The 15,020-nt window shown below is 36.7% G+C and overlaps 1 protein-coding gene across 1 annotated transcript in view; it reads left to right on the plus strand.

Moving 5' to 3' along the window:
* Positions 1–14,682, plus strand: part of ZNRF2 (zinc and ring finger 2) — a 106,628-nt gene extending 91,946 nt beyond the window's left edge. The window contains 2 exon segments of the mRNA XM_034644571.1: positions 935–1,014; positions 3,954–14,682. Coding sequence (XP_034500462.1) covers positions 935–992 — 58 coding nt within the window. The 3' untranslated portion in view covers positions 993–1,014; positions 3,954–14,682.
* Positions 14,683–15,020: the final 338 nt, after the last annotated feature.

Below are 15,020 nucleotides of genomic sequence, written 5' to 3' on the forward strand. Positions count from 1 at the left end.
CAGTGAACTAGAAGTTTCTGCACTGATGAAAATGTTTCATATCTGTGCTGTCTAGTAGAATGGCCAAAAGCCACACATGTGGCTTTCGAGCACTTGCAGTGTGGTAGTGTGACTGAGGAACTGCATTGTTCTTTTATTTAATCATAATTTAAATAGCCACATGTGGCTTGTGGCTACTGCATTGAACAGGGCAGATCTGCAATGAGGATAATTATATGCACCCTAATATTTAACTTCTAATAAAATCACGAAATACTTTATAAATGCAGTTGGGTGATAGTATATTTATTTGCGTGTGTATATGTATTGTAGAGTGGGATAGAATTAAAATAAAAGGCTATATTTATATGTGAGTATTGAAATACAGTCTTTTAGAAGATGCAGTACTGCCAAGAATTAGAATTTAAAAGCTGTTTTTGATTACACTGATAGGTGCACGGACAGATTGATATTTGCATGAATGAATTATTTTGAAGAGAAAAATACCTGTCCAGATTTGTCTCTTAATTTTGAATACTGGTAAACTGATAGTTCTTCAGATTCTCTTTTGGTAATGGTTGTTCTGTTTAAACTTTAAAGTATTTTATAGCATAATTTTACGAAGGTTATTTCCTTAACTGCTCTGAATAACCAAAATGTGGGATGCCTGGCTGGCTCAGTTCAAAGAGCATGCCACTCGATCTTAGGGTCATGAGTTTAAGCCCCATGTTGGGTGTAGAGATTACAAAAAACAAAAACAACAAAACAAAATGTGATAAACTGATACTTATCGTAATTTTACTTATGCCAGATATGCTCATTTAAAATGTTGAGTTTTTTTTCCCCTGTAAATACATATTAAGGTCGACCTTAAGAAGTAAGAATTATTATTATGGCTGTCATGACATCAGTAATTCAAAAGTGTTTCAGCTTTTCTGGTTTTGTTCTTTTCTAGCTGCATAGATGAATGGTTTGAAGTAAATAGATCTTGCCCTGAGCACCCTTCAGATTAAGCATCCGCTTCCTGTTTTATAGGTAATTCTCCATTTTTCTGTTTTAATTGCTTTTTAACTTGTTACCTGAGTTATACTTTTCTCAGCCACCATTTTCATTCATTCATTCATTCATTGAAGTGTGTGTATGTGTGCTTGTCCCAGACATTGAGTTAGGTTACCATGTAAAAAACTCACATGAAAAGATAAATAGAAAACAACTTTTATCGATTCCTGAAGAAAGTCATAATATTGAGTAACTTCTGCATTCTTGGTACTTTAAGACACATTTAATTTTAGTTTAGTATTGAAACCCATGAAGGATATGGTTGGTATAAATTTCACACATGTACTACATATATGTACATATTGGAACCTATTACCCCGTTTTACCACTAAGAAATCTGAGGGCCAAAGTAATTAATTTCATGATGTTAAGAAGCAGTATGCGTAATAGTCCAAGGCATGCGTTAGGAAGCAGAATCAAATTCTGTACTCTTATTCCAAACTTGACAGGTATGTTCTTAGTTAGTAATGCAATATAATATTATAATTCTAATCATAATAATCAGTTAACATTTATGTCGCATTATTATGTGCCAGGCATTGTTCTAAGCATTTTACATCTATTAATAACTCAACTAATTGTTGTAGCCACCCTTTGAGCTCAGGACTCTTGCTGTTCCTTTTCCCATTATACAGATGAGGAAACAGAGTTACAGAGAGGTTACGGAACTTGTCACGCTAGTTACTTGGCAGAACTGGGATTTGAACCCAGGCATATTGGCTGCAAAGATTGTGTTCTTTGCTATTTTGCTGTAATTAGGTAGGAGCATTTTCTTCAAAAAGTTGCATCATGTACTCATTCATTCAGTTTAGTCTTGCACCATGTTATATGGTGCCTGTCTATACAGTAGGAGGAAAAAAAATGAATTTTAAACCAAATACAGAATTTGTTTTGCTCTGCTGACTTAGCTTATTCATTATCCTGCATTATCTGAAAATGTTCAGTGAATTGAATGATAAACTCACTTGACTATTGCTTTTTTCCATATTCCATGAAGTGAGTTAAATGACCTCATTTAGCTTTGAAAAAAATAATTTAATTGATACCTTCATATATATGAAAAGCTTTTTATGAGAAGACTTGCAGAAATGACATAAAGCATTGGGTTTTTACGTTCAGGCAGAACATCTTAGCCGATCCTGGAATTGTTTCAGGAGTTGGAGCCTCTCTGTTCAGAGACCTAAGCCAGTAACTGCCAACAGTCTTTTTTGAATGGCTAAGACTAAAGACAGGAAACTGGAACAGATCATTGCCCTTGATGAGGATAATTTAATAGCAGCAGATTAGAGTATTGACAGAGGAGATTTGAGGTCACTGAATAGCCGATATAACGACCGAGTAAGAATGGCAGCACGAAGTGAGACCTCTGTCACAATTATAGTAGGGTTCTGCATGGGAAATGGGAACGCCTTGGGAAGCTGGAGGGTACGAGAAGACTGTCAGCTTTTGAATCTTTTCCCATGAGGTGATTGAGATCAGACCTTGACACACTGGAAGTATGAATTGGGGTAAGACTTCTGTGTAAAAGAAGAGTGGCGATGGGGTCATGTTTTGAGTATATGTGCAGGTATGTTTTTATCTCACAGCAAACAGGTTTGAAGAGGGGGATGCTTTGGAATATCTTCAGTATAATCTTATGTCTGGGCCAAGAACCTAAAAGTATGGCTAAAATTATAGAAGCATTTAAAGAGAAGTACTAAAAATTCATGCTAATAAAATGAAATTTTTATCTTAGTATTTTACATACCAAGGTAATATGTCTGAAGTTTTCACCTATAGGTAAAATGTGTCTTTCAGAGGCAATAAGCTTGTTTATGTGAGGTGGGATTTTTATGGTCATAAAAATGTATTTGTTTCATGATCCGATCAGCTGCATTTTTCCTTTAGTGTTACAATGAGCTTATGGGGTATAAGGAACATGCATCTCATCTCACAGTCAATATGCATGTTGGTCTTAAACAGCATTTCGGTTTCCTTACTTTATGTATCAGTGTTATCTTTTTTTGATTTTTTTTGTACACAGAACCTTAGTTTGGTGGCAGCTGCCCTTATAAATTTTATAAATCAGTGGAATTTTGTCTCTTTGGGTCTTGAAGAGTCATTTTTACAAATGTACAAACATGGAATATCTTAACTCAAATTTTTGCTTCAGTTCTGACTGTTCTTATTTGTCAGATGATAAATTCCTCCCATCCCTTTTGCTGTCTCATTAAGCATGTGGGTGAAGAGGATTTGTTGTTAAAACATTTATTTTTTTTTTTTTTAAAGATTTTGTTTATTTGTCGGGGAGAGAGAGAGAGAGTGAGCACAAGCAGGAGGAGCCGCAGACAGAGGGAGAAGCAGGCTCCCCGCTGAGCAAGGAGCTCGATGCAGGGCTCGATCCCAGGACCTGAGCCCAAGGCAGACCCCTAACCAACTGAGCCACCCAGGCGCCCCTTTTGTTAAAACATGTTTAAAAAAAAAAAAAAGACACCAATAAAGCAGCATGCACAACATTTCTGATGTTCTTCAGCTTAAGAATTTAGTGGACAGCCCAAAATAGATACACATGACAATCTAAGGTTTGGATTAGTTAGGAAATCGTTTACTGTTTCTATTGGAGGTTGTTAATTATTTGGGGAAAGATTAATAGGTGTGTAGGTGTTACGTGTTGTGTGTTTTCTGTACTCTGGCGTGATCTTGTGGAGGGAGAATGACTGTTATGTGGTGGCTATTTTCTGTGACTGTCTTAAGCTTTAATTGGTCCTTCTGTCCTTTATCTGTTCTTCTACAGAACCCTAATTTTAGGAGTTTTTAGAATAGTAAGTGTATGAAAATGTATAGCAACTAAAGCAGTGTTCGTGGGGAAATGGGTGTTGTGTTTTGTGTTAGTGTTAGGACCACTGCGTAAACCTAATGCATCTGCTTCTACACAGGTTTTCTTGTCTTTCCAAGATGCTTGAAAAACTGAGAGGATATGAGGATCTGTCTCTGGAAAAAGAAAAACAAAACTGCAGGCATACTCAGCCAGAAATCTGAGTTCTGTGAGACTTGGTAATGCAGAGATGGACATTCACACAGGGGGGTAACCCTGCCGAAGAGAGGACAGTTGCCACAGAACTCAGTGTACCAAACATGCATATAAAGGACACACAGGGATTTTGAAAATGCTGCACATCCCTTAATAGTCATCTACGTAGGTAACACTGATAAACATTTTGTATTCAGACGCCAAAGTTAACTGATTTAGAAGTTGATTTTATCAAGTTCTGTAGAGCCGCGCAACTAGTTGTGTTTTGACTTGTTTTTTGGTTGGGGGTCACTTTATTTTCCCCAACACGATGTTTCTGCATTCATCTATTCTTAAACTGAAGACCACATAATGTACTTCTTATAAATTAAGGTCTTAAATGTGAAACCAAGAAATGTAATCAAGCAGTAAAACATTGTCTGAATGTAGACATGATCTCAAGTTCTTCTGTTTTCCCCCCCAAGAGTGGAAAATAGACTTCTACATAGGAGAGCTAAAATATGTTAATAGTTGAAATTAACCGAGTACCAGTAACAGTACCAGAATTCAGTCCAAAGAGTAAAAATCAAGTTACATAATTACATTTTAATGAACTAAATCTAAGATTGTCTGTTGAATTGTGATTTATTAAGTATATTATTTCCTCTTAAGTAAAACTGCTCAATAGTTAATCAGTAATGAATCATCTTGCAGCTATGCAACTTTTTAAAAAATACAAATTACCAATTTTAAGCGCTGCCAGCTAGAATAACTTTGTTTTAACGGGTATTTTTATTTGTTCTTTTCATGTAATTATTTTATTGTGCTTTGCATCTCCAGACAGTTTTCCCACATTTGGGTAGAATGTTTAGCAGATCGTAAACTTAGTAACTTGTGAAAAGGGTAAAATAAAATTTTCTTGAGTGGAACTTGGAATAATTTGAGGGACATTTTATATACTTTTAAAAATCAGAATTTAATCGGGATGCCAGATTTATAGCAATTTGCATCTTTAATTTTCCAGATAATCTGGAGGTTAGTGTTTGATAAATGATTTTTTAAAGCAAATATGAAGATTTTGTTAATTTATAATTTATTAATGTGTTATTACTGTAATTGAAAATGTTATAGAGACTTTTAAATTCAGTCTTGTATAGAAGGAAATGTATTAAGCAAAATTATGTGAATAAATATTCCCATAAAATACATCTGAATGGTTAAAAAATACTGGAAGAGAGCTATCAGGGCTACAATAGTGAATGTCTTTTTTTCTTTTTTAATATAAAAAGATACCAATAAGTAGATTTCATATTTTCAACATATAGGGAAAATGTTATCAGTGAACATTTAAGCAGTGCACTTTACTTGGTATAATTGAAAGTTGCACAGTAGTACTGTTTCCTTATTTTAAACTTTTATTTAAGTATTTGCTTTTCTATTTAATGCTGCTACTCTTATTCTCAAATTTTTTCCCTATTTCTGCTTCTGTATATTTTTTGAAAGGGCACGTGCAGGAGCAACTGCTGCTCCCCAGAAAAATTGGTGTTTTAGAGGCAATTAAAAGAGTTTTTCGTTGCTTTCTGTGTGATTCTAGACCAGATAACATTTTCCCTAAAGTTATGCTGTGAAATGCCTTTTGTTATGCTGCAATTGACAAAAGCATCCAAAACCTCTGTTGTGACAGCTGATAGCATGGTTTCATAGGTGCTTTTTAAACCGGTTTTGGGAAATACTCTTCCCTCAAGGAAAACATTCTTTCCTTAAATTTTGTTCTGTTATCATGAATCTTAATATGAATCCATTTTGTTTCACATTTTTAATTTTGTAAGCTTTCACACACATACACACAAACCCACTCATCCCAGGAAAAGCCTCTTAGAATATTCTATGAATAATTCATTTTTTTCTACTACTGGTATATTGTTACGGTAAGAATTGTTTTTGTTGTCTTCCATTCTTGAAGGCAGAGATGAACTCTGGCTGTGGTAATTACCTGTTAGTATCCTCCTGGAAGCTATTTTCTGATACAGGTTATTCATTGACTTTTTAATTTTTTGAGCTTACGTTCTTTTCCTTCTTTGTTCTGGACCGTCCTCTCAGCCTCTGATTGTCACAGAGTTCTGTGCTGCCGCTGCTCCAGTAAAGCTCCTGTGGTTTAGACGAAAGTTCAGTGTTTGTGTCAAGTGCTACTTGATTATTATATTTGTCTAGAACAGTATTTACTTAAAATCTGTTTATAGCAATCCCTTTTTTGTTAAAATTGACAAAGGTTAGCATTTTTTACTTTGAGTTCAGTCTCCATCAATGATTCCCCAAAAAGAAGAATTTAGGAATCGAAAAGAAAATGTTTTTATAGCCCGGATACTCTGGTTTTTATTCAAAGTCAAAGTTGCTACTCTGGAAAATATTATAATATTCTACATAATGTCACTTACAATATTTGTAAATCTGTACCTGGACACTGAATAGTGTAAGTAGGCTATAAAAATCACGTTAGATATTTTTAAGTATGTAGCTTGAAACTACTGACAACTGAATATTACAGAGACAAAATAAAGATCGAAAACCTAGACACCAAGTTGGTGATAGCGTTCTAGAATCTTTGTAAATACATGTTTTCCAGTAAGATTGCACTTAATATTTAGAAAAGCAATATGTTCTGAAATTTCACTTTAGTGCCACTCTTCATAATGGGTTTATTGCCAATTTTGACTCGTCATTGTACTTTGATCTGGCTTTTGGATTTTGTTGTTCTTGCCAGAATATGTAAGAGATAGTAAGAATTATTCTACCTTTCTTTTGACTTTTTTTGCCAGAAAAATTAGACTAAGCCTCATCTTAATCTGTGTTTTTCAGATCTGGGTATAAATCCGATATAGATTGTATTTTAAGAGCAGTGTTTGTGATTGAAATATAAATAATGGCTTCTGTAACTGATTTTTTTTTGTGATAGCTGAACATTTAAAAGGCCATGTCGTTAACTGTTGCATGCTATATGGGTTTTGGTTTCTCAGTGCAAGTCTTATGTTTCTTTTAAACGCTATACTGTTGTTTCAGTTCTCACCCACTGAACGCTGTATTAGAATGTAGCCCGAAATGCCTGAGCGTGCAGCACCGTCAGCATATTTGCAATATGTATTTTGAAAAGATTTCAGGTTAAAATGTATTTGTGAAAATGGCAGATTCCTTTTCAAAGCTTATTTTACTTTCTACCTTTGGGTATAGTGAAGTTTAAGAGCAGTAGTTTAAATTAACTTATTATATAACAAGACTAAAACCTATTTCTTTAAATGAAAAAGACAGTAAATTAAATGTAAATATTACCTAATTTTATTTACTAACTTGGAGAGTTGAAGAAAGGAAATTTCTTAACAATAAGCTACTACGTTCGAACAAAGCATGAAACTCTTTCTAAAAATTCAATAATAATTGAATTTCCTATCTGATTGATATCCATATTGTGCATTGATAATAATATCCAAACCATCTTATTTTTTCCACAGAGGAAGTTTCCATATAAATCAGATTATTAGGAACTTTGTAAAACTGCATTAGAGGTAAATGTTGCTTATTAATTGTGAGTACAGTTTGTTAGTTGCGGGAAATCTTCTAGTTCATTGGGGCCATTTTCTTGCAGTTGGATCTGTCCTGAGGTGAACTCAATACATATTGACAATGTGTTAAATGTGAAGTGTTCCTTGTTCTTATACAGATATTTTCCAAGTTAAAAAAAAAAAAAAATTCCAGCATGCCAGTATTTTGTCTTTGGCCTATCACCCCACACCCCTTTTTTGAAGTGTGTAACTTCTGGTTTTTTCTTTGCTATATTGTGAATAACAATAGTTAAATTATCTTTTTTTATTGTCTACTTTTCTTCTCTATCCACATCTTTTCATTCTGAAACTAAATTACTCCTTGGTTTTCTTTAGAGGAAGTTGCTACTTGGTATACTCCTAGTAGTGATTCTTATTGGGGAACAGCTGAATTCGGTAATAACTACCCAGGCAGTACCTTGAGGGCCGTATTCTGTGTATGCTGTGTTTAAGCTAGAAAGCTGCATGTTCTTTTTAAATCACAGAATTCTTGAGTTGAGTGGGAAATACCTGGTCTTTGAAGTTCAGGTGATTCTCTGGAAAGAACTAAAAGCATTGAAGAAAACCAGATATGTTAATATTAAGTTTTAGCTGAAACATTACTAAGGGGAGATGACATATTTTCAGATCCTTAAGCCATCGTTAATTTTAGACCAGTGGCTAATAATAAGATGAATTGTTGGTTGCTTGTTTATAGAGAAGCAGAGAGCAGTATGGCATGGCATAAACTCACATCCCAGAAATAAAGGAAAAATTTTAAAGTGATACTGTAATGTCTGTCAACCAACATTGTGCTTCTTAGCTCTGCCCTAGACTGTGAGGCACCTGTAGGGACCCCAGGTCCTAGAATAAGTGACTGACTTCTCCTATTGTAAATTTTCATGCCTGCCTTTTTGATCTGATATGCTGAGATTGATAGGTACCAATGGTTCATGTTTATAAACTTACAGTTCTGCCTGTGCCCTCTTACCAGTGAACCTGGTGCTAGCATTTTGAAAAGGTTACATTTTAGTCAGTAGTGTTTGGGGCACCTGTGTGCATATGATACAGACCCTATAGGGAGATTAAAAGAGATTTTGGAATTTGATGATGGTATTGATCTTTATTACAGAAATCCATTGCATCTTCTTTCTTTGCAATGACTATCAGTTTTTAGAAAATCACAGTAATAATATTTACTTCATTGCTTTGTTCATGATTTCAGTAATGACTCTTCTGTAATACCTCTTATTTTCCTCTATTAGAAAGTACTTTCCTGTCAAAAAAGATATCAAAAGCATCCATCACAAGAATTACAGAAAGTGTATTAGGAACAACTTGTATTAGTATGTTCTGAACTAAAATGGAACAATTCATACTAATATTTTAATAAAACTTCCAAATGATCTTGCCAAATTATCCTGTTATTTAGAAATGGAAATAGAAAATAAGAGAAAGTTTATCCACTGTAATGTGTAATGTCTAGAAGTTGACAGTATATTACAGTAAAATTGAGAATTATTGCTGAAGGGTTACCATGAATTAACTGATGTCGCAGTTTGTTTATTTTTGTACACCCATTGAGTTAAACGTCTAAAATAGCTTGAGAAACGACTGTGGTGGTAATGAACAAGGAGGTCTTCATTACCATAAAGATAAGTAAAGATGTACTTTGAAATTTCCAATGTGAAACGTATTTGTAAAGTTTTTAATTGAAATATGATTGTATTAGAGCTATTAAGTTTTGGGGAGGAATGGTCTGTCAGTGTGTAATCATAACTTTTAAAATTTAGATTGTGTTTGGTACTATTACATTATGTTTTAAAAAGAGGTGTAATTAATCTTTTGAAGGCCAGTTTTCATGATGCAGGAGGAATTGAGCTTTGGAGCAGAGTGGTTAAGGACATGGGTTCTGGAGCCAGACTGCCTGGTTTTGCTCTCTCTTTGACATTGGGCGAGATGCTTAACTTCTCTGTGCCTTGTCTTTGCCTATAAAAAGAGGTGAAACTACTGCCTACCTCAAGGTTGTTGTGAGGCTTAGGGGGAAGGTACATGTGTGCACCAGACACACAGTAAACTCTTAATAATGTTAGGGGTTATTACAGACAATAAAAATACTTGTGTCCATCTATGAATAAATCATTTTTGTTATTCTCTCCATTCACAAGGTAGAAAAGTAATGTCTTAGACTTTAGCTGATGTGTTTAAGAAACCTATGTATATAAAGAAGACATTGTGGATTCTGTTCTTCCTTCTTGGTAAAATCTAGAGATTTACTGTCCCAGCAATTATGTATTAAGTGTACTTGATTCTATGGACTGTTAGGGAACAAAAATACAGAAATCTAAGATAGCTAACCTCTAAGACCTTAACCTTTAGTGGGGGAAGCAAATAAGTAAGCAAGCATATAATAAAGAATTATAATTGCTGTTATAGACTTGTACACAAGGTATAGCGGGGGTAGTGAGGAAGATCACTGGATTAGGCAAGAGAATGATGAAACGAAATCTTTAAGGACAAATAGATCATACATAACTCCAGGAGCTGTGGATAAACGGACATGAGCAGTGAGAGGTTTGGGAAGGGTATTCCTAAGGCAGAGAGCATAGCACCTACAAGCAGGACATTCTTGGGAAGTTGCTATGTCTAGAGAGGTAAGCAGGTGGCAAAGCACAAAGGGTTATAGGTGCCAAACTACAATTGGAGGATCTTAAGCAGGAAAAAGACAGATTTACTCTTCAGATTAGAGAGGAATGAAACTAGAGGCAGAGAGACTTTGTTAGAAAATGTGTAGCAGTTCAGGCAAGATAAGGAGAGGCAAAACTAAAGGAATGACAATAGGGAAAGGAAAGTTGAAGAACTTAAAAATTTAGAGAGAAAATTAACTCATCTCGGTAATCGTTTACATGTTGGGGATGAAAGACCAGACCAGGACAACTCCATCAGTACGTTCTCCACATCGTGAAGGGTTGAGTCTTAAGGACAGCCTGTCTCTACTTGGGGAAGCTGAGTATGTCGGAAGTATTCCTGGAGAGCCAGAGATAAAGAACACCAACTCTAACATAAAGAAATTGGATCTGAAATAGGAGGCAGAGCCTTGAGGGAGAAGCCAGACAGGTATAGTTGGCAAGTTGTGAGAAGGCAAAAGAATATATGTATATGTGTATGTGTGTGTGTGGCTGTTAAGGTTCAGGAGTTGTCTAGACACAAATGTCGCCAACACTGTTAGAAGAGTCCATAAGTGCATGATAAGTATAATGATATCTAGGTTGGTTGAGTTGGACTTCTCCCAAAACACCACCCTCACGTTCCCTCTTAACTTCAGGTGTCTGTTGGAATAGGGCCATGTTTTTCCAGGTTTGTGTGGTGAGATGCTGAGATGCATTCTGAAGCATTCATGAGGTTTTCTCTCTGGCCTTTTGTCCCAGACCCTTTCCATTATGCGAGTCTTCTCAGGCACTCACAACAGAAAGAAGCTATTACTGGAAATAGAGTATTTGTAGAAGTTGGTGTACAGGAAAGATGGATGCTGCTTTGCGGTAGGTCAGTTAGTTAGGCTAAGCAAGAGGAGGACCAGAAGAGGTTTATTCGTTCCTGGAAGGCCGTGGGTTGCCAGTGGGTGCTTCATGATTATCTTTGTTGAGTGAGGGACAGGAAAAGAGGACTGATAAGCTTATATTTAGTTCTGGAGAAGCAGCAGAAACCCTGGGATATCCTTGTATTATATTAGGTCAAGGAGTCCATTCTCCTCCCAGATTCCCTAATCTAATACAGCATATCTGTGGGGACGCTAAACTTTCACAGGTTTCTCTGAATTGGTTCAAAGATGCACCAGTAGGTAACTTGGAACTTCCTAGACCAGGAATTCCTACACTTGCGTTAGAATAATAGAAACTTAACACCTTAGAGGGAATTGCCCTAAAATGTAAAAAACAAAAAACCCTTATAATCATAAATATAATTGCATGATTTAAGATTCGACTTCTCATGTAAAATAAAGTGAAAATACTTTTTCTGCAATACCTTAATGATGCTGTAATTATAAGAGCATTGTTAAATTCTGCCATATAGTGCCTTATGCCTCTGGTTCTTTTCCATGAACTTATGAATTCAGTGTTCATTATTTTATGATAGTTAAAAAGTACCTGACCAAAAAATAACTTCCCAGCAAAGTCAGTTTAAGACTTAAATTCTTTCTGATTGGCTTGGTAATTTAGTAGCTCGGTAGCTGAAAACAAACTGTATACTGTGAGCAATGCAGATTTATATTTCAGAAAAATAGCAGATAACTATGTCACGAACCTTTTAAAGTAGCTCATTTATAAATTAAAGTGTTATTAAATCTGTAAATGTTAAGGCTATTCGTTATCCAGATAGAGGATATCCATCAAGGGAGTCAAACAGCATATAGTTCATCCATTGTTGGAGTTCAAACATTGCAAAGGCTAAAAGGCCTTCCTAGGGTGTTTAAATATCCAAACTGTCAGCATTTTAGCTTGTAATTGGTATAAAAATTGTCGGTGAGATATTTTTAGATCTTTTTTTCAGTTTTTGAAATGTGATATATATTATAGCACATCTGTATTTGGAAATAGCCACGTTTTAAGCGTTCAAGAGCCAAATGCGACCAGTGACTGATAGGTCTAGATGAATCTGGGAAGTTCGTTTTCCACTCCAATCCTCAGCTGAATATTTTTGGAGGTCTAATAATTCCAACTTGGTGAAGACCTTGGTCCCTTAACGTTAATTAGGTACTATGCATGAGCAGAGCTAGTCCTCTTGTTACTAAATTGAGTCAGAGTTTCCTAATTTTTTCAGTAAGACTGGAAATACCTTGAAAAAGTTGATGATTTAAGGAATCCTTTATTTGCTTTCACAGATGTCACTGGCTTTTGTTATGACTGCAGGGTTCTGGTAAAGATGCACAGGCTCTGAATAACCGAGTCGGTGTTACAGTTAGGGGTTGGTGGGTTTGTGGTCGTCAGCAGGAACTGTGAGCAGTGCTGATGAATAGCTCTAGTCTGAGTTGTCCCCTGCGTAGAGCCCTGTGGGGACAGTTGCATGAGTTTCAGGCCTTCTGGCAGTAGTTAACTTTGTACCACATCCATGCTTCAACCGCTAAACTTGTCCACCAGACCCTCGTTCACAAAACCGAGTCCCCAGTGGTGTCTGTGTGGGAGTTCTGTGCTCCAGCGCCCTGTTCGAAGGAGTCGGTGGGATTGCCAGGGAGTTTGTCCACAAAGATGGCTACAGCGTGGGAAGACAGGTATATTGCATTCCTCAACTTTGGGGTCCCTGCGAGTCAGTAATCCTTAAAACTTGGCTGAAGATAGGATCGACTTGGGAGGTAGGAAGGGAAGACAGTTTTTAAAAAAATACTAAAGCCTTAACTCCACACCAGAGATTCTGAGTTAACTGTTGGCGTGTGATTCTGTTGTACAGCCGGCACACAACTTTACCTGTGGTTTTCTCACTCACACCCCACGTGGAGTGTCAGCCCTTGGGGAGGAGTGCCAAGCGTATCATAGACCTTTACAACTAAGATCTAGCTACATTCCCTCCAGTTCTCTTTTCTCAAATGTACGGCTCTTTTTGAATGAAAAAACTGTTCCTGTATCATTACCCATTCTTCCCAACTGTGTGGTTCATAGAATAAACTGCCTGTTTCAGCCAGGCTGAGGTCCTTGAATTTTTTTTTTTTTTTTGCACTTTGCACCCCAGAGTTTGTAGACTGCTAAAAGCCCTTTCTGCCTCCAGAACTCGGCTCTGACAAATCAAAAGCCTTTTTGCTTTTGGGCTCATGTTTCTTCCTTTGGCTTTAAAAAAAAACTTTGACATCAGAGTTGAGCAGACATGTCTTGGTTTTGCTTCTTGTCCCTCCTGAAGCAGCAGCTGCCAGTGAGTCACTGAGAGAGTTGTCATAAGCAACCAGGAACGAAAGGCACGAAAAATGCGGCAGCTAATAATTCAGACGTAGCATTCTGTTAGAGTCCCAGCAGTCACTAGAGAGCCACTGTGGGTAACTGTATGTGAGCAGCTCTTGTGTGATTTTCATTCTTAAAGTTACATTGGTAATCTTGACGTCTTCTCAGCCTGAAGAAGAATGTGTGGGAGTTACTTGAACTGGAACACAGGGTGAGCTGAAGTGTGGGTTCATTCATTTAGCACATACTTACTGAACATGGGAGAGAAGTAAGAGACCGTGTGAGACACCGCACGTACACTGATGTGGAAAAAAGAGTTGCTGCCCTTAACGGAGCTTACGGTTCAGTATTCTTAGCAAAAGCTGGGGATGAGGCATGGCATATCCAATGTATAAATAACGTGGTGTGTGAAACCTAGTTCTTGAATAAGCATTTGTGGCAGATCTTTCAAGGCATAAGATTATTAAAGTCTTTGGCAAATGCTCGATGTGACTGTGCATCTGTTAACAGTTTCATGCTGGTGCCAGACCCTGGTATGTGTCAGTGCTGCCAGAACAGGTGAAAACAGATGAAAGTTCTGCAAACACTAGGATTGCAGGAGACACAGCCAGGCAGATTGGTTAGCTCATTTCCATTTTTTAGAGGCCTGTTTCCTCAGTAAGTTTGGGGGTATATTTCTAATCTGATTTATTTCTTCACAGTTTTTTAAAAGTAACTCCAGTAAGTTATAATTTACATACAACAAAAACGTTCACTGTAAGTGTACAGTCTGATGCGTTTGGATACATACAGACACCTGTGCATCTGTCACCACAACCGAGATAGAGAATGTTTCTGTCACCCCTCGAAAGGTACCACAAGCCCCTTTACAGCCGGTTCCCACCCATCCACCCTCCACCCCTAGGCAGATTGATCTGCTTGTGTCACCATAGATTAGCTGAAAACATTCAGTATGTCCTTTGTTTGTGTAAGGCTTGTTATGCTCGGTGTATCTGTGAGAGGCATCAGTGTTACTGCTTGAATCCGTTCTTTTTTATTGCTGAGTAGTATTCCATTGTATGACTGTACTACAGTTTGTTATCCGCTCCCCTATTGGTGGACACTTGGGCTCTCTCCAGTTTGGGTTATTATGAATAAAGTGGCTGTGAACATTGATATATAAATCTTTATGTGAACATGTGATTTCATTTCTCTTGAATAAATACCTAGGAGTGGAATAATTGAGTCCTATGGTAAATGTCTGTCTCACTTTCTAAGATACTGCCAAACTGTTTTCCGAACTGGCTGTACCATTTTCCAGCCCCCCTCCTCCCCCCACCCCTACCGGTGGCCCAGTGCTGTGTGAGGGTTTTCCCACATTATTGCCAATACTTGCTATTGTCAGTATTTTGAATTTTGGCCATTCTAGTGGGTATGTAATGGTATCTCGTGATTTAATTTGAAGTTACCTAACCATTAATAATACTAACATCATAACATTTGTCATTCCTGTCTTTC

This window comes from Ailuropoda melanoleuca, chromosome 1 (genome assembly GCF_002007445.2).
Source record: "Ailuropoda melanoleuca isolate Jingjing chromosome 1, ASM200744v2, whole genome shotgun sequence".
NCBI lineage: Eukaryota > Metazoa > Chordata > Mammalia > Carnivora > Ursidae > Ailuropoda > Ailuropoda melanoleuca.